At 40.3% G+C, this 20,193-nt stretch overlaps 1 protein-coding gene across 1 annotated transcript; it reads right to left on the bottom strand.

The window, feature by feature from the left end:
- Positions 1 to 3,267: 3,267 nt before the first annotated feature.
- Positions 3,268 to 5,884, bottom strand: LOC129778116 (prolyl endopeptidase-like). The gene has a single exon (XM_055784806.1). The coding sequence runs from the start codon at positions 5,763 to 5,765 to the stop codon at positions 3,621 to 3,623; it is 2,145 nt and encodes a 714-aa protein (XP_055640781.1). The 5' UTR covers positions 5,766 to 5,884; the 3' UTR covers positions 3,268 to 3,620.
- Between the last annotated feature and the right edge of the window lie 14,309 nt (positions 5,885 to 20,193).

Genomic DNA, 20,193 nt, shown 5'->3' with positions numbered 1-20,193 from the left:
AAGAGAGGGGGGTAGGTTCAGGACCACCTTCTTCTATAGGATGGACTTTTGGAAGGGGAAGGGGAGATCTCAGAGGTAAGTGAGAAGTATTCAGAGTAAGAAAAAACACGCAAAATAGTATATAGCTTCCCACAACACGACGAAATTCTTATTTAATACAACTTATTGATTGTGTGACATGACAACGCGCTCTGTGTAATGCATGCCAATTTTTTCAAAGTTCTTGCGAGTTTTTTGAAAAACTGAATATACATGAATCCACGTTCATATTTTTTCTGACAAATTATAGAACAAAGTTAAGTTATAAATGTTTTGAAGATGAAATTAAAGTTTTTAATGAGATTTTTTAATATTTTATTTTTACTCAATAATTCAAACATTTTTCAACAATATTTCGATACATTATATTTTAATCAGACAACTTAATTTCGAGTTACTACTTTTTTTTTTAAAAGTTCAAAGTTTCTGCATACGTCATTATTTAAAATCAGTTTAATTGAAATTGGTCATATAATGCTGAAATTGTGATTTTGTACATTGTCAGTATATGTACAAAATTAAAAAAAAAATCGGAGAGGGTCAGCGACCGGTGATTTGGTGTGGAATTGTTCTATATTATGGAAAGGGTAGGAAATTATATAAAGGGCTTAGAATACAAGAGGTGTAAGTGACTTGACGATTTCTCTTCATTAACTTTTTCTTTACTCAATACTCAACTGCAAAAACGTTCCAATTCAAGTTTGCTATATACTCGGATAGATGAGGATCTGACCTATTTTTCACATTATCAAATACAGCTGGGAATGTATTTGCAGCTAAGTTATGACCAATAGGTCAAATGTCTCAAAATGAATACATGTCTTCAAATTTGGCATCCCTGCTCATAACTAAATTTAGAAATTTTGCTATAAACCTAAAGCTTGATTATTTCCCCGAAACTCTTCCACATGTTGATGTCATTACTGTTTCGAACAAGCCTGTCTAACTTCACAGAATGCGCCTCGTTGTTAGGCAATATGAATTACGCTCATATTTTATCTACATTTGAAAAGCACAGTTCCGCCATAATACTAAACTGTGGGAATGAAGTTTGAATATTGATTCATCGTGTTTTCAAATTACCATTCTTATAGGAGAAAGTGGTCCTAAACCGACTTCGTAATCTGTGAAGGCCATTATCTAAGTTTTTTTTTGTTAACGACTTGAACATTGCAATGTAAAGTAAGATTCTTTCACTATGTTTTTTTCCAGCTGGTATTGTGCATTAGTGTATAACGAGAGATATACAGAGGCCAACTCAGAAGTATCATTTTTCGACATTTTCCGGAAAGGATGGCTCCATTTAAAATGACCTCACCACGAAGAAATAACGCTGTCTACCAAATTTTCAGTAGTGTGAAAGGAAAGGTGTTCATAACGCAGGTTTCGCTCGCCAGTAGCAAAACATTCTCCACTAAGGATGACAGCTGCGCTTATCTCGAGCATGAGAAAGTAATGCAACTTTTTTCGAGGCCAGTTATATTAACAGAAGCGTTTCTTTTGAAAATAGCGCAAAATGATGAGAGCTTTGAGCCACCAATGTATGGCTCTGTAAGCATGCTAGGGCAAACGCTTGTTTCGCGCTTGATTTAAGTTGAACGAACGATACCAAGAGGTGCGATTCCACTGAGGCAATACTGAATTACAGGTAGCATGATATTTGATATATTGTCACATATATTGTCATATATTGTCATTGTTGTTATTTCCATACGGTGCCAAAGATATATTGATGTAATTATAAGATTTGGAATAACAGTGCTGGTGCAACAAGTATATAATCGACTGTAGCCGATGTGTGGTACCGACTGAACAGATTCCAGTTAGTGTAAAAGTGTGCTGAACATAAACTAACATTTTCCATGTACGGTTTCATTGATTCTGCCTCTTTCCGTATCCAACCGTTTAGCAGATCAGAAGGGAGCAGTAGTCCCTTTCTCTTGCAGCCTTGAGAGTTGCACAGCCGAGTCTATGTCAATTGCGAAAAAAAAACTTCCGGAATAGCGTTCGAGGTAAACTATCAATGCATTGACATGAAACAAATTGCGACATACGATAGTGTATTGTTCTACGAGGGCGAGAATGAATCATCAATCAACTATCGACAATTGATTCTACAATTAAAAAAAACGGTACTTTCGTATTAGCGTCACCGGAGCCGAAATATAATAGATAGCATTTTTATTGTTCGCATTGTTTTATTGTATAATAGATAGCATTTTTATTGTTCGATCAGAGGCGGCCCTAAGCCGCCGAGGTGACGCAATCCGAGTCGGCCGCCGACCCGCCGTCGGAAGCGGCGACCTTTCGCAAACAAACCTGTGTTCCATCGATTGCCCGGTTAGTTCGAAACATAGGAGACGATCCTTTAGTTAGGTCAGACCCAGCGTTAGCGAGCATACATATGCCCGGTTAAGTAATTGTTATCTATTGTATTTCGGTTCCGGTGACGCTAATACGAAAGTACCAAAAAAAAACATTTCAGGTTGATCAAACCATTCTACTAAACAGTTATTTCTAAAATTTCACAGCATTATAAAATAATATCCGAAGTTATAAACAAGCGACATATGTAGAATAACATCGTAGTTCTATGTCAACAATGCAGTCGTGTCTTGGACACAACCTCCCATATTTTAAATCGGTGACTTTCTCTTTTAGTTTCACTTTTGACAACGATCAGCCAACGCTATATACTGAGGCTAAGACTCAATATGAAAATTAGAATCTGTTTTTGAAGGCTACGATAACGTTACATCAAAATCACGCATTAGTGCCACCAAAAATATTCTGAAGAGTTAATTATACAATTTCCTTCCTTCTTCTAACGATATCGAAAGTGATAATTGAATTGAAGACAAATTGAATGGAATGAACTCGTGGTTCTACGTTAAAAATGCGGTCCTCTTCACTCTTCTAAATATTTTCTTAGCTTTGTTTTTATAGGGTTATTCCAGAACTCGCGGGCACAATATGTTGATCTAGTGGGTAAATAAAAAGTATCGAATTCTCTTTACATCAATAAGATTACATGACTTACTTGAAGCTTTTGGTGTTCCCTAAAGCGTTTTTTTTTGCCTAATATGACATTCGCCGCTGAAAGCTATTATGATCAGTTCTCCTGCTTGAGTTAAATGCGGACCAGGCTTGGGAACCTCATTGGAGTTCGGAAAAGTTATTGACCAAAAACAATATGGGTTTATTGACGGAATTCATTCAGAAGGTTTTTAGAGATTTAATTTATTGCTTTTGTTTATGAATTACATTTGACACGTTTGTGTCTGGTTAATATTATTATTTTGTTAAATGGGGTCCCTTTCCCAAGTGTGATTGAATCTCACTGTGTTGTCTATATTATGTTATGATATTTACTCATGATTAATGCGGTACAGTTGGCGCTTATTTATTGTTTTATTGGGAAGCTAGATCATTAGTTCAGGTTCTCTATGGTTTGGTTAAGTGCCCCGATGGTCGACAATTGGTATTCACCTCGTTTCATTCAAACCGTTGTCATAATGACTGCATTGCAATAACAACTAACAAGAAGCATATTCCTCTGCTTGGCACTGAAAGTCTCGCTCTTAACAATTTAGTTTGCATTTCAAGGCTTTGAACATGAACGTCAAAACGTCGGTGGCTTCCTCAATTCGTTTCGCTGTCGGCTTACCTGCCCCGTGGCCGGCCTTGCTGTACACACGCAACAGCAACGGATTCTTCTGATAGGGACAATCCTTAACGGCATGATGTAATGCAGCGACGAATTTCAGCGTGTGTAGCGGACTTACGCGATCGTCGTGATCCGCGGTTAGTACCAGTGTCGCCGGGTACTGTTCGCTTTCGTTTTGTGGCCTGTGCACATTGTGCAGCGGAGAATACCGGTACAAATTCTCGAAGTGCTCCTTCACCACGATGTCACCGTAGTCGGTGACCCACCCCTTCCCGAGCGTGAACTTGTGGAAGCGAAGCATGTCCATCACCCCGACTTGAGCAACTGCAGCTCCGAACAAATCCGGACGCTGGTTTATGCAGGCTCCAACCAGTAGACCTCCATTGGAACCACCCTGGATAACGATTTGATTGTGTCGCGTGTAACCGATCTCGACCAGAAACTGCGCCGCATATTGGAAATCGTCGAAGGTGTTCTGTTTCTGGAGCAAGCGTCCGCCATTGTGCCACCGCTCGCCATATTCGCCGCCACCTCGAATATTGGGGTACGCTAAAATTCCATCGAAAGAATCGATGAACACCAGACCTCCTACTTTGAAAGACGGCTGAATGGAAATGTTGAAACCTCCATATCCAAATAGAAGGCATGGTTTTTGTTTCTGCTGCTCTGTTTTCTTCTGTATAATAAACATTGGAATACTTTCCTCATCCTTACTTTTGTAGAAAACTTGTTCGACCTTGTAGAGATTGCTGTCGAAGTTCTCAATCTGTATCTTGTGGAAGATAGTTGGTTCCGCGTGATCCGTTGCGAAATCATAATGGAAGACAATACCCGGTGTCAAAAAAGACACAAAGCGGAAAAATATTTCCGAGTACTTTTTTCTACCGCTGAAAGCCGACACGGTGCCAATCTCCAGCGGGAACCTCGACACGAAGCTACCATCGATTAGATTGTGCACCTGCATCACCGATTTCACATCATTCAGGTAACCTAGAACAATTTTATCCTGATCGACACAGTACGACCACTCAAGCACGTTTGTCTCATGCTCCGGGACCAATGTCTCCCAGTTCTCGGAAGTGGGGCTATCAAAGTTGATATTCACCAAACGATAGTTTGGAGCGTTTTTGTTCGTGCGGAAGCTGAAAATACTGCCCTCATTGGTGATGTAATCATATTCGCTATCTAATTCCGTAACGACCTTAACAAACTCTAGCTTCCCAGTGATATCTTCGGATTTTCCCAGTTTGCTGAAGTACAGCAACGTACTTCCAATGCCCTCCATGATGTACAACAGCAAATATTTGCCACAATCAGATACATCCGGTGCTAAACTCCATGAGGGCTTCTCAGGAAATTCGGCAATCAGCACATCCTTGTTCTGGGCTTCCCCAACCCGATGATAGTAAATCTTCTGATTCTCGTTAGGTGCCGTCTCGGAACCGTCAGATTTTCCATCCATCGCAGGATAGCGTGAGTAGAAGAAACCTTGGTTATCCGTGGTCCACGATGTCCTCAGGAACTTGGTGTATTCTAACGTTTCGGGGAAATCTTCGCCGCTGTTTACATCGCGGACTTTGAGTGTGGTCCAGTCGGATCCACTCTGGCTGAGGCCGTACACACAAAGATTCCCATCTTCGGAAAATTGGAAGTCAGCCAACGCAACAGTACCATCGGAAGATAACGCATTAGGATCCAGGAAAACCATTGGTTCGGCATCCAGCGAGTCCTGGATATACAACACGTCTTGATTCTGCAATCCGGTGTTTTTCTGAAAGGCGTACCGATCGCCGTTCTTAAATGGGCACGAATACTTGGGGTAATTCCACCGCTTAGTTAGATTCTCATTCAGTTTGTCCCACTCGGGACATCGCTCCAGGAAGGTTTGGGAGATTTGGTTTTGCTTCTCCACGTACGCTCTGGTTTCTTCCGAATCGGGATCTTCCAACCAGCGGTATGGATCGGACACCTTCACACCATGGAACTCTTCTATGATCGATTCATCCCGTCTGGCTTCAGGATACGGGAAAGTAAAAAAATCATCTTGTTCTTGAGGCATTGCGAATCCAATTTTGCTACTCTCAATTTGGAACTTGTTAACTGTCCTGGTTAAATCTTTCTAGTTTTCTAGTCTATGTAGTTGGAGCAGAACTTTCGTACAACCTATCACCAGCTGCACGTTTTCGAGACTGCACCTAAATGCATAAAAGCGGAGAACCCAGTTTATCGCCTGATGCGCGGTGCATTTACGATTTTTTTACGATTTTCAATTTTGCAATTAGCAACGCATAGCGCAGTTAAGTCACCAAGTGTACAGCGGTATTAGACCTCCTCAAACATATGATGATGGGCACTGTGATGAGAAAACAAAGTTCCTTTCAGAAAATAGATGCTGTTATATAATAAAAAGCGTTGTAAAGAATTGGTTATTCAGAATTCATCACTTCAGAAGGAGCGATGTTGTGTCACACTTTTCATCGACATGCATACGAGGTGGTCTCTTGAAAGTAGGAACTCATTAGCATAAGTATTAGTAATATAAATTTTATTGATTTTTCGCTATGAAGTACAACATTGAGAGTACAAAACCGTTTTCTGCCTCTTTTAAATGGTCCATGATGTCATACGATTCACAGTTTCGGTGGAGTTCTTACCACCACAATTCAACGCTATCGTAGGTACATTTACTAATATGCAGTTTATGAAATTTGATTTTGCCACAAAATCTAAGCGGTAGGATAAACGTTTCTGAATGTAGGATATTACATTTTCAACTTTCATGTCCTCCAAAAATAAGTCTTGTTTTCCGATATAGAATTCAAAAATTGATTGAGACATGGGGAAAGGTGATATTCAGAGTTTAAAAATCTCGGTTTTTTGTCTATTAGTGCATTTTGTTTTGAATGAATCAAGCTTTTGTAATCTGTACTCCCAATAGTAGTTCAAATTTACACATTCTGAGGATAGTTTCAGGAAGTTGGCTTCCATCATTCATCAGTTATTTCGCAAAACACTCATTGATACCTGCGTTGTTAGAGTGAAGCTTTAGTTATACACAATTCTTCTCAGGGAGTGGTGGAATCCAAAGTGAATGAAATGCGCATCTTGCTTGCTTGCTTGCTCATCTACACAAAAAACTGAATCATTTATTTACTAGCTTCGGTTACATGTCACTGGACGTGTTCACACATTGTATTTGAATTATTTTGGAATTTATGATTGACAGATCATTACAATTTATTCAACGATCATACAGAGGCGCTCCGATTGCCCTGTAAAAACACATCCACAAAAAGCTGAGCACTTGTCAAGATGGATATCATTGGAAGGGTGAATTAGATTCGTTGGATTAGATTAGATTACTGAACCTGCGGCCCTCTTTTGGTTTGTCCATCTGGTATTGCTTTATGTTAACATGAACCTACCACGAGGGGTCAAATGACACTTTTAGTCAAAATTTTCTTGCAAATCACGTTGTCACAACATAGTTTGCCTACACTACTTTTCTAAAAACATACATCGAATGTATTTTTTATTGTTTTCTTCTCTCTTCTGTTATTTTTTTTACCAAGAAATATATTAGGCTGTCAAAAAAGTCCTGCGGTATTCCCGCGAGGTGTCGTTGTAAGCGCGTAGTTCTAGTTGTATTCATTGTATCGAGTCATACTATAGCTTGTTGGAAAGGTATTTTTGCGCGCTTAACCAAACAAAACACTGTCCTTGACAGTGTTTTGTTTGGTTAAGTCGTTCGTGAGTTATAGTGTCGCAAATATGGAGCAAAATAAAGAGAAAATCCGACATATTTTACAGTAGTACTATGACAAAGGCAAAAATGCATCTCAAGCTGCCAATAAAATTTGTGCAGTTTATGGACCCGATACAGTTTCTATTTCCACCGCACAACGATGATTTCAACGTTTTTGTTCTGGTGTAGAGGTCGTCGAAGATGCGCCACGCTCCGGAAGGCCTGTCGTCGAAAATTGCGACAAAATCGCTGAATTAGCCGAGAAAGACCGGCATAGTAGCAGCCGTAGCATCGGCCAAGAGCTGGGGATAAGTCATCAAACCGTTATTAACCATTTGAAGAAGCTTGGATTCACAAAGAAGCTCGATGTATGGGTGCCACACGCGTTGACGCAAAAAACATCTTTGACCGTATCGACGCATTTGAATCGCTGCTGAATCGCAACAAAATCGACCCGTTTCTGAAGCGGATTGTGACTGGCGATGAAAAGTCATCGAACAAAACGGCGCATATTTGACTTAAAACAGATGATTGTAACTAATTTTATGAACAAATGAAAATTCAAAAAAAAATACCGCAGGACTTTTATGACAACCTAATATGTAATCTGCCCTTACTACCATTTTGTCATTTGACCCGTGCAAACATTCATATGATATCAGAAAGATTTGTATGTGTGGTTGAGATACAAAACCATTGCATTACACATTTTTGCTATTGCTTTATATATTTTGTTGTATTTGTGAATGAATAGTTTCTGTGTGGACGCCAGAGTGCATATTGGCAGCACTGTCAGCTATAAGTATCTCGCCATACTCGTTCATCCCACCATTCGTATATACCTCGATTACAGCAACCTTGCACCTCGGCCTGACAGCTCATCTGAGCACGCCACACTCACAATCGTCCTCTTCCTTGTTCCAGCCACAGCAGAAGTAAGATACGTTTCCGCGTTCCGAGGCAAAATGGTGTACTTCACGGAACCCGGTTATTTACATTGGCGATCCTGCCAGGAGCAGGAATTTCCTGCAGCACGGCTATTTGTGTTCGTCATAGCCAATTGACCATTTGGCCGGTTATTGTGGCGTGGTGTTGGGACGAAAAAGCTAAATATATTTCGAAAAAAAAACAAATGTGTGGAGGTCAAAAGGAACATGGCTGTATTGCAGGTTAGACATTGTGATTGTTGTAGTGTAGCCGGGTCTGAAAAAGGTTGAACACGAGTGTTTTTGACGTAGGACTACGTCTTTCATTTCTATACCGGGGTGTAAAATCAAAGTTTCGAAAACGAAAGCGTTACGCCGGAGACCGAGATTTTGAGCGTTAATAGCTCCTAAACAACTGAACGAAATGGTATGATAAACACTTCATTCGAACGATAAAATGTCTACGCGTTATATACTTGTTACTTTTTGATCCAAAAACTTGTTTCAATAGTCTTAAAATTGCTTTCAAAACAGGCTATTGAAATCACCAATCGGTATATAAGCGAGCGGCGCTCGGAAATCCACTCAGTTCTAATTGAACAGCGATTGGAGCATGTTGTCGCTGTTGCGGTGAAGCTCTTTATTTATCATGAAAGCGCGGATGAACGGTGTCACCAAGAGCCTGTTTGTGCACCCTAGGCCAGAAGGGAATCTATCAGGAGGAGAGTGATGCCACAAACGGTTCCCTGGGAAGACATCGCTACACACACATACACGCGCGGCTATTAACAGGTGGTTATCGAGTTGGCATTAACCACTGGTGGTCTTCCAGTATCGAGGAAAATGTGGAAATATCTAATCGTTACTGAAAATAATCTGCCAGTTCCTTTGGGAATTTTCAAAATATATTCATGTGAAAGAGTTTAATTGAATGTTTTCTATCCATGTAACACTGTGACCAAATACATTTGGTTTTGTGGTTTTTCAATCAATCGCAATTAACAGGATAGCTTCAGAAGATTATTCTTCCCCATCAGTAGGATATTTCCGTATCCAATATTGTATGCGCCCGCAATCGATTATTGCTCAGTCGCCGAAAGTTCCGAGCTCAGAGAGTTCATTCCCCTCTAGTTTGCCTTCCAAATTGCCATCGTAAACCACACCTTCTCTCGATTCAATCACACACAAAAAGCATACTTAAGCGATATTCTGGTGGTGAGACACATTCATTTTTCGTGAGGACATCGACAAGACAACATCGTTGCCTAACGTGCTGGAGGAGGTGGACGGCGAAGGATCCACACATACACGCGCAGAACTCTTTCCGTTAGGATGCCATTCAGCATCGAGAAAGTTCCGGAAAGATCTAATCGTTACTGAAAATAATCTGCCAGTTCCTCTGGGAATTTTCAAAATATATTCATGTGAAAGAGTTTAATTGAATGTTTTCTATCCATGTAACACTGTGACCAAATATGTTTCAATCAAGTGCTATTAACAGGTGGTTATCGAGTTGGCATTAACCACTGGTGGGCTTCCAGTATCGAGGAAAATGTGGAAATATCTAATCGTTACTGAAAATAATCTGCCAGTTCCTTTGGGAATTTTCAAAATATATTCATGTGAAAGAATTTATTTGAATGTTTTCTATCCATGTAACACTGTGACCAAATATGTTTCAATCAAGTGCTATTAACAGGTGGTTATCGAGTTGGCATTAACCACTGGTGGGCTTCCAGTATCGAGGAAAATGTGGAAATATCTAATCGTTACTGAAAATAATCTGCCAGTTCCTTTGGGAATTTTCAAAATATATTCATGTGAAAGAATTTATTTGAATGTTTTCTATCCATGAAACACTGTGACCAAATACATTTGGTTTTGTGGTTTTTCAATCAATCGCAATCAACAGGATAGCTTCTGAAGATTATTCTTCCCCATCAGTAGGATATTTCCGTATCCAATATTGGATGCATAAAACCTTGTGCCTCCAACGTAACGCTCTCGTTTTCGAAGTTCTTCAAATATTCATTCATTCAGAATGAATTCAGATTCAACTTCATACAAATGATCTCTATATCAACGAGAGTCCTACGTCACCCTTGCGGTTATACCATAGATATAACCCACTTCCTGTTTTTTTCTCACTTTTCGTTTTTTTGTTGAATAAAGGGAAAGTGTTGTGTGAGGAATCGAGGAATCACCCAACGCGCTCTGAGAAGCCGAATCACTCTTTCGTTACAGTTGGTATGTCGAAAGGGGCGATGCTTGGTGCTATACGACTGAATGTGGGTAACGTGCGTGTGTATGTGCATCTAGTATATGCACGCGAGGTGGGATGATACTGTGAAGCCTAACAGGCGATACCGGCAAGTTCATTATAGCTTATGGCGCCACACAAGTGTGAAGTAATGAACTTTTTATATATGATTGGGCTTGTGGAAGGGATCGGAATCATGTTGATTAAAAGCGGATCGTGACGACCGCGCTAGGTAATATTAAAAGCGGATCGTGACGACCGCGCTAGGTAGTATTAAAAGCGGATCGTGACGACCGCGCTAGGTGCTATGAAAAGCGGATCGTGACGACCGCGCTAGGTACTATTAAAAGCGGATCGTGACGACCGCGCTAGGTACTATAAAAAGCGGATCGCGACGACCGAGCTAGGTACTATTAAAAGCGGATCGTGACGACCGCGCTAGGTGCTATGAAAAGCGGATCGCGACGACCGAGCTAGGTACTATTAAAAGCGGATCGTGACGACCGCGCTAGGTGCTATGAAAAGCGGATCGTGACGACCGCGCTATGTTCAATTTAAGCGGAACGTAACGACCGTGCCACATTTGATTGAAGGGGCTCGTGATAATCGAGAATTTAATTTCATTCAAAATTGCGTCGAGATAAATGGGAATTATGAAAACAATAACCATTTATGAACAAATCCCACTATTAGAGCAGCTATCCATGCTGCTTCATAAGAGGACGGCATGAAATGTCGAAAATAAAGATAAAACTGAAGAAAAAACAGGAAGTGGGTTATATCTATGGTATAACCGCAAAGGTGACGTAGGACTATCGTTGATTTAGAGATCATTTGTTTGAAGTTGAATCTAAATCCATTCTGAATGAATGAATAAATGAATATTTGGGAGACTTCGAAAACGAGAGCGTTACGTTGGAGGCACAAGGTTTTATGCATCCAATATAGGATACGAAAAACCTTGTTCTGAAGAATAATCTTCAGAAGCTAACCTGCTAACTGTACTTGATTGACAAATCACAAACCCAAATGTATTATATGGATATGTTATGGATAGAAAACATTAAAATAAACTCTTTCACATGAATGTAATTTTAAATTCCCAGAGGAACTGGCAGATTATTTTCAGTAACGATTAGATATTTCCACATTTTCCTCGATACTGGAAGCCCACTAGTGGTTAATACTAACTCGATAACCATCTGTTAATAGTACTTGATTGAAACATATTTGATCACAGTGTTACATGGATAGAAAACATTCAAATAAACTCTTTCACATGAATGTATTTTTAAATTCCCAGAGGAACTGGCAGATTATTTTCCGGATCTTTCTCGATGCTGAATGGCATCCAAACGGAAAGAATTCCGCGCGTGTATGTGTGTGTGTGTGTGTGTAGCGGCTGCTTCGAGATCTTCCCGGGGAACCGTTTGTGGCATCACTCTCCTCCTGATGGATTCATGTCTAGCCTAAGGTGCACAAACAGGCTCTTGGTGACACCGTTCATCAGCGCTTTCATGATAAACGAAGAGCTTCACCACAACAGCGACAACATGCTCCAATCGCTGTTCAATTAGAACTGAGTGGATTTCCGAGCGGCGCTCGCTCATATACCGATTGGTGATTTCAATAGCCTGTTTTGAAAGCAATTTTAAGACTATTAAAACAAGTTTTTGGATCAAAAAGTAACAAGTATAGAACGCGTAGACATTTTATCTTTCGAATGAAGTGTTTATCATACCATTTCGTTCAGTTGTTAAGGAGCTATTAACGCTCAAAATCTCGGTCTCCGGCGTAACGCTTTCGTTTTAGAAACTTTGATTTTACACCCCGGTATAGATAGGTCGTATAGGTCGTATAGGTATAGGTCGTCGAAGATGCGCCACGCTCCGGAAGGCCTGTCGTCGAAAATTGCGACAAAATCGCTGAATTAGCCGAGAAAGACCGGCATAGTAGCAGCCGTAGCATCGGCCAAGAGCTGGGGATAAGTCATCAAACCGTTATTAACCATTTGAAGAAGCTTGGATTCACAAAGAAGCTCGATGTATGGGTGCCACACGCGTTGACGCAAAAAACATCTTTGACCGTATCGACGCATTTGAATCGCTGCTGAATCGCAACAAAATCGACCCGTTTCTGAAGCGGATGGTGACTGGCGATGAAAAGTCATCGAACAAAACGGCGCATATTTGACTTAAAACAGATGATTGTAACTAATTTTATGAACAAATGAAAATTCAAAAAAAAATACCGCAGGACTTTTATGACAACCTAATATGTAATCTGCCCTTACTACCATTTTGTCATTTGACCCGTGCAAACATTCATATGATATCAGAAAGATTTGTATGTGTGGTTGAGATACAAAACCATTGCATTACACATTTTTGCTATTGCTTTATATATTTTGTTGTATTTGTGAATGAATAGTTTCTGTGTGGACGCCAGAGTGCATATTGGCAGCACTGTCAGCTATAAGTATCTCGCCATACTCGTTCATCCCACCATTCGTATATACCTCGATTACAGCAACCTTGCACCTCGGCCTGACAGCTCATCTGAGCACGCCACACTCACAATCGTCCTCTTCCTTGTTCCAGCCACAGCAGAAGTAAGATACGTTTCCGCGTTCCGAGGCAAAATGGTGTACTTCACGGAACCCGGTTATTTACATTGGCGATCCTGCCAGGAGCAGGAATTTCCTGCAGCACGGCTATTTGTGTTCGTCATAGCCAATTGACCATTTGGCCGGTTATTGTGGCGTGGTGTTGGGACGAAAAAGCTAAATATATTTCGAAAAAAAAACAAATGTGTGGAGGTCAAAAGGAACATGGCTGTATTGCAGGTTAGACATTGTGATTGTTGTAGTGTAGCCGGGTCTGAAAAAGGTTGAACACGAGTGTTTTTGACGTAGGACTACGTCTTTCATTTCTATACCGGGGTGTAAAATCAAAGTTTCGAAAACGAAAGCGTTACGCCGGAGACCGAGATTTTGAGCGTTAATAGCTCCTAAACAACTGAACGAAATGGTATGATAAACACTTCATTCGAACGATAAAATGTCTACGCGTTATATACTTGTTACTTTTTGATCCAAAAACTTGTTTCAATAGTCTTAAAATTGCTTTCAAAACAGGCTATTGAAATCACCAATCGGTATATAAGCGAGCGGCGCTCGGAAATCCACTCAGTTCTAATTGAACAGCGATTGGAGCATGTTGTCGCTGTTGCGGTGAAGCTCTTTATTTATCATGAAAGCGCGGATGAACGGTGTCACCAAGAGCCTGTTTGTGCACCCTAGGCCAGAAGGGAATCTATCAGGAGGAGAGTGATGCCACAAACGGTTCCCTGGGAAGACATCGCTACACACACATACACGCGCGGCTATTAACAGGTGGTTATCGAGTTGGCATTAACCACTGGTGGTCTTCCAGTATCGAGGAAAATGTGGAAATATCTAATCGTTACTGAAAATAATCTGCCAGTTCCTTTGGGAATTTTCAAAATATATTCATGTGAAAGAGTTTAATTGAATGTTTTCTATCCATGTAACACTGTGACCAAATACATTTGGTTTTGTGGTTTTTCAATCAATCGCAATTAACAGGATAGCTTCAGAAGATTATTCTTCCCCATCAGTAGGATATTTCCGTATCCAATATTGTATGCGCCCGCAATCGATTATTGCTCAGTCGCCGAAAGTTCCGAGCTCAGAGAGTTCATTCCCCTCTAGTTTGCCTTCCAAATTGCCATCGTAAACCACACCTTCTCTCGATTCAATCACACACAAAAAGCATACTTAAGCGATATTCTGGTGGTGAGACACATTCATTTTTCGTGAGGACATCGACAAGACAACATCGTTGCCTAACGTGCTGGAGGAGGTGGACGGCGAAGGATCCACACATACACGCGCAGAACTCTTTCCGTTAGGATGCCATTCAGCATCGAGAAAGTTCCGGAAAGATCTAATCGTTACTGAAAATAATCTGCCAGTTCCTCTGGGAATTTTCAAAATATATTCATGTGAAAGAGTTTAATTGAATGTTTTCTATCCATGTAACACTGTGACCAAATATGTTTCAATCAAGTGCTATTAACAGGTGGTTATCGAGTTGGCATTAACCACTGGTGGGCTTCCAGTATCGAGGAAAATGTGGAAATATCTAATCGTTACTGAAAATAATCTGCCAGTTCCTTTGGGAATTTTCAAAATATATTCATGTGAAAGAATTTATTTGAATGTTTTCTATCCATGTAACACTGTGACCAAATATGTTTCAATCAAGTGCTATTAACAGGTGGTTATCGAGTTGGCATTAACCACTGGTGGGCTTCCAGTATCGAGGAAAATGTGGAAATATCTAATCGTTACTGAAAATAATCTGCCAGTTCCTTTGGGAATTTTCAAAATATATTCATGTGAAAGAATTTATTTGAATGTTTTCTATCCATGAAACACTGTGACCAAATACATTTGGTTTTGTGGTTTTTCAATCAATCGCAATCAACAGGATAGCTTCTGAAGATTATTCTTCCCCATCAGTAGGATATTTCCGAATCCAATATTGGATGCATAAAACCTTGTGCCTCCAACGTAACGCTCTCGTTTTCGAAGTTCTTCAAATATTCATTCATTCAGAATGAATTCAGATTCAACTTCATACAAATGATCTCTATATCAACGAGAGTCCTACGTCACCCTTGCGGTTATACCATAGATATAACCCACTTCCTGTTTTTTTCTCACTTTTCGTTTTTTTGTTGAATAAAGGGAAAGTGTTGTGTGAGGAATCGAGGAATCACCCAACGCGCTCTGAGAAGCCGAATCACTCTTTCGTTACAGTTGGTATGTCGAAAGGGGCGATGCTTGGTGCTATACGACTGAATGTGGGTAACGTGCGTGTGTATGTGCATCTAGTATATGCACGCGAGGTGGGATGATACTGTGAAGCCTAACAGGCGATACCGGCAAGTTCATTATAGCTTATGGCGCCACACAAGTGTGAAGTAATGAACTTTTTATATATGATTGGGCTTGTGGAAGGGATCGGAATCATGTTGATTAAAAGCGGATCGTGACGACCGCGCTAGGTAATATTAAAAGCGGATCGTGACGACCGCGCTAGGTAGTATTAAAAGCGGATCGTGACGACCGCGCTAGGTGCTATGAAAAGCGGATCGTGACGACCGCGCTAGGTACTATTAAAAGCGGATCGTGACGACCGCGCTAGGTACTATAAAAAGCGGATCGCGACGACCGAGCTAGGTACTATTAAAAGCGGATCGTGACGACCGCGCTAGGTGCTATGAAAAGCGGATCGCGACGACCGAGCTAGGTACTATTAAAAGCGGATCGTGACGACCGCGCTAGGTGCTATGAAAAGCGGATCGTGACGACCGCGCTATGTTCAATTTAAGCGGAACGTAACGACCGTGCCACATTTGATTGAAGGGGCTCGTGATAATCGAGAATTTAATTTCATTCAAAATTGCGTCGAGATAAATGGGAATTATGAAAACAATAACCATTTATGAACAAATCCCACTATTAGAGCAGCTATCCATGCTGCTTCATAAGAGGACGGCATGAAATGTCGAAAATAAAGATAAAACTGAAGAAAAAACAGAAAGTGGGTTATATCTATGGTATAACCGCAAAGGTGACGTAGGACTATCGTTGATTTAGAGATCATTTGTTTGAAGTTGAATCTAAATCCATTCTGAATGAATGAATAAATGAATATTTGGGAGACTTCGAAAACGAGAGCGTTACGTTGGAGGCACAAGGTTTTATGCATCCAATATAGGATACGAAAAACCTTGTTCTGAAGAATAATCTTCAGAAGCTAACCTGCTAACTGTACTTGATTGACAAATCACAAACCCAAATGTATTATATGGATATGTTATGGATAGAAAACATTAAAATAAACTCTTTCACATGAATGTAATTTTAAATTCCCAGAGGAACTGGCAGATTATTTTCAGTAACGATTAGATATTTCCACATTTTCCTCGATACTGGAAGCCCACTAGTGGTTAATACTAACTCGATAACCATCTGTTAATAGTACTTGATTGAAACATATTTGATCACAGTGTTACATGGATAGAAAACATTCAAATAAACTCTTTCACATGAATGTATTTTTAAATTCCCAGAGGAACTGGCAGATTATTTTCCGGATCTTTCTCGATGCTGAATGGCATCCAAACGGAAAGAATTCCGCGCGTGTATGTGTGTGTGTGTGTGTGTAGCGGCTGCTTCGAGATCTTCCCGGGGAACCGTTTGTGGCATCACTCTCCTCCTGATGGATTCATGTCTAGCCTAAGGTGCACAAACAGGCTCTTGGTGACACCGTTCATCAGCGCTTTCATGATAAACGAAGAGCTTCACCACAACAGCGACAACATGCTCCAATCGCTGTTCAATTAGAACTGAGTGGATTTCCGAGCGGCGCTCGCTCATATACCGATTGGTGATTTCAATAGCCTGTTTTGAAAGCAATTTTAAGACTATTAAAACAAGTTTTTGGATCAAAAAGTAACAAGTATAGAACGCGTAGACATTTTATCTTTCGAATGAAGTGTTTATCATACCATTTCGTTCAGTTGTTAAGGAGCTATTAACGCTCAAAATCTCGGTCTCCGGCGTAACGCTTTCGTTTTAGAAACTTTGATTTTACACCCCGGTATAGAAATGAAAGACGTAGTCCTACGTCAAAATCTTTCATCTATTCCCCAGGTTCCGTTTTTTTTTTAGAGAGGGGGGAGGATGTGTGGACGTCAGAGTGCATATTGGCAGCACTGTCAGCTATAAGTATCTCGCCATACTCGTTCATCCCACCATTCGTATATACCTCGATTACAGCAACCTTGCACCTCGTCCTGACAGCTCATCTGAGCACGCCACACTCACAATCGTCCTCTTCCTTGTTCCAGCCACAGCAGAAGTAAGATACGTTTCCGCGTTCCGAGGCAAAATGGTGTACTTCACGGAACCCGGTTATTTACAGTTTCGAACGTTTCGAACGTTTTCATGGAATTGGGATAGCAAATGCAGCGTTCGTTCAACGGACAATGGATAGAGAAAATATCGGAATTTCAACTCCGTCTGTTTTCAATTTGTTAAGTACATACAAGCTTTTCGCGATTTCACCGCATTCACGCTAGCGACCGGACAGAAGCAAGGTTTTTCAAGTGACCTTTCTCAAGGACGAGAGTTTTTATTTCGCTGCCAATCATGTGGACATTTTGCCTGTTTTGAAAGCAAATTTTAAGCAATTGAAACGATTTCTTGAACCAATAAGTGACAATCATCAGGGGGGGTCTCCGTAGCCACATTGGTTGCGCGTTCGCTTAGTAAGCGATCGATCGTGAGTTCAAAACTCAGGGCCCCCATTGACCATATTTGTGTTGTTACAGAATAACTACGTCCACGCAACAATCATCAGCGATGGAGATCGATCCACGGTCGAAATAAGATCGATTCATCCATACAACTGCTCTGCTCTGCAAGAAACATCGGGCTGCTGTTCTATAAATAACTCAACAATGGATCAACGACTGTCTCCGCTGTCCAGTCTTAACTGGATAATGGAAGAACAGATAGAAAACTCTTACGCCTAAATGGCTACTGTGTAAATGTGTACCATTTGCAATGGTATAGAAGGGAATACTCTAAAGCCGAAAAATGGCAACTGTGTAATGTGCTAATTATAGATATGATAAATATGTGACATGTACACGATTAAAATTCGGCTCTGTTACAGCTAAAATGCTAATGAGCCTAAAATAAATAAAAGGGATAAAAAAAAAGTGACAATCATATAACTCTTTGAGATTTTATCTTTCGAATGACATTATTATTATACCAGTCCATTCAACCGGTAAATAGGTATTAACGTTCAAAACCTTGCACTCCAGTGTCACTCTCTCGTTTCCGAAACTTTGAACTTACACCCCGGTACAGAAATGAAAGACGTAGTCCTACGTCAAAAATAATGATGTCCAAGACATGTTTAACGTAGCTCCCAAAAACGAATTTTCTGAAGAAATAATCTACATATTATTCGTGCGCACTACGTACTTCAGAAAATCCGACTCCAATAGGTTGTGTGGTGGTGGTGGCGGTGACAGCTATTACCTTTGTCATATGGCTTGAAATGTGCTGTACTTTGACATCACTTTTATCCCGGAAACAATCATTGAATTCACGAAAATTCAATGAACGATCGGGAATAAACCTACCCCTAAAATTCATTCACGAGCTAGTGACCAGACGGCAGCGGCAGCGAGGTTTTCCAAATGAGCAAAAGAGGCTCATTAAAGAAATGAGGTGTTATGTTATTTAAATTGTTTAAAGCCGTTTTTTAACTTTTGAGACAAGACAAGGCTTTTATCATATTGCACCCTAGATGTAACGCTCTCGTTTTAAAAGTATAAAACTCTACTACCAATGCCAAAATGACATGGTGCTAAAATACAGGACTCTCCACAAGACGGTATGAAAATCGCACGGTGCATCCACCAAACAAAGTTACATCACTGTGTGCGATATCTATCTACCATTATTCTTTGGTATCGAGTAAAATCGAGTCATGAAGGACCTCGGTGTAATGCTGGACTTAGAACTGAACTTCCGTGAACATTATGACTATGTCATCAACAAAGCCAACCGAAACTTAGGATTCATCTTCCAGATATCCGCCGAATTCCGTGACCCATACTGCTTAAGATCTCTGTATTTTAGTTTAGTTCGGTCCACATTGGAAACAACGGTTGTAGTACCTTCCGCAGGGTATGGATCGAAAAGATTGGGAGAATAGAATCGAAGTTTCTGAGGTACGCATTGAGATTTCTGCCTTGGCAAAATCCAAATGAGCTCCCATCATATGAAAGCCGATGTCGTCTGCTGGGGATGGATATACTGGAGCAAAGACGGAACATAATTAAAGCCACATTCGTCAGAAAACTTCTGCTTGGTGAGATAGATGCCACATGGATTCTCGCTCAAATCAATATTAACGTCGTACCACGACCACTCAAACAGCGGAGTTTCCTACGACTTCCACCACACCGAACAGATTACGCTCAGCACGAGCCAGTGTCATCTATGTGTGTGCTTTTTAATTCTTTTTATTATTTGTTTGATTTTAATGTGAGTTGTAAAGTTTTCTGTGATCGAATTTAAAATGTAGTTTAAGTGTAGTATTCATGTAGACCTTGAAGTCCGATGGATGAATTGTAAGAAATAAAAAAACAATAAACAAAACCGCTGAGGGTGCCATCAGCATAGAGAAAGACTACCAATTATGATTTTCTAATTTGGCATCATTACTGAAAACGTAAAAAAACAGGTAATGACTTTTACATGAAAAGTAAAAGTGACCTTCGAATTTTCAAACAGGACTTTCTAAAAAATGTAAAAACGAAAAACTACCCTATACAATCTTTCAGCTCAATCGGACTTCATTTACTGGTGTCGCAGACACCAAAAAAAAAAATTTTTAAAAACCGAAAAATTACTCAAGGAGGGACTACATGATATCGA

The sequence above is a fragment of the Toxorhynchites rutilus genome, chromosome 3, assembly GCF_029784135.1.
Source record: "Toxorhynchites rutilus septentrionalis strain SRP chromosome 3, ASM2978413v1, whole genome shotgun sequence".
NCBI classification, from domain to species: Eukaryota; Metazoa; Arthropoda; class Insecta; order Diptera; family Culicidae; genus Toxorhynchites; species Toxorhynchites rutilus.
The sequence above is the reverse complement of the archived record's forward strand: the minus strand, read 5'-3'. Positions and strand labels throughout refer to the sequence as shown.

Coding starts and splice junctions, on each gene's coding strand:
- LOC129778116 (XM_055784806.1), bottom strand. CDS start 5,765: ATGCCTCAAGAACAAGATGATTTTTTTACTTTCCCGTATCCTGAAGCC.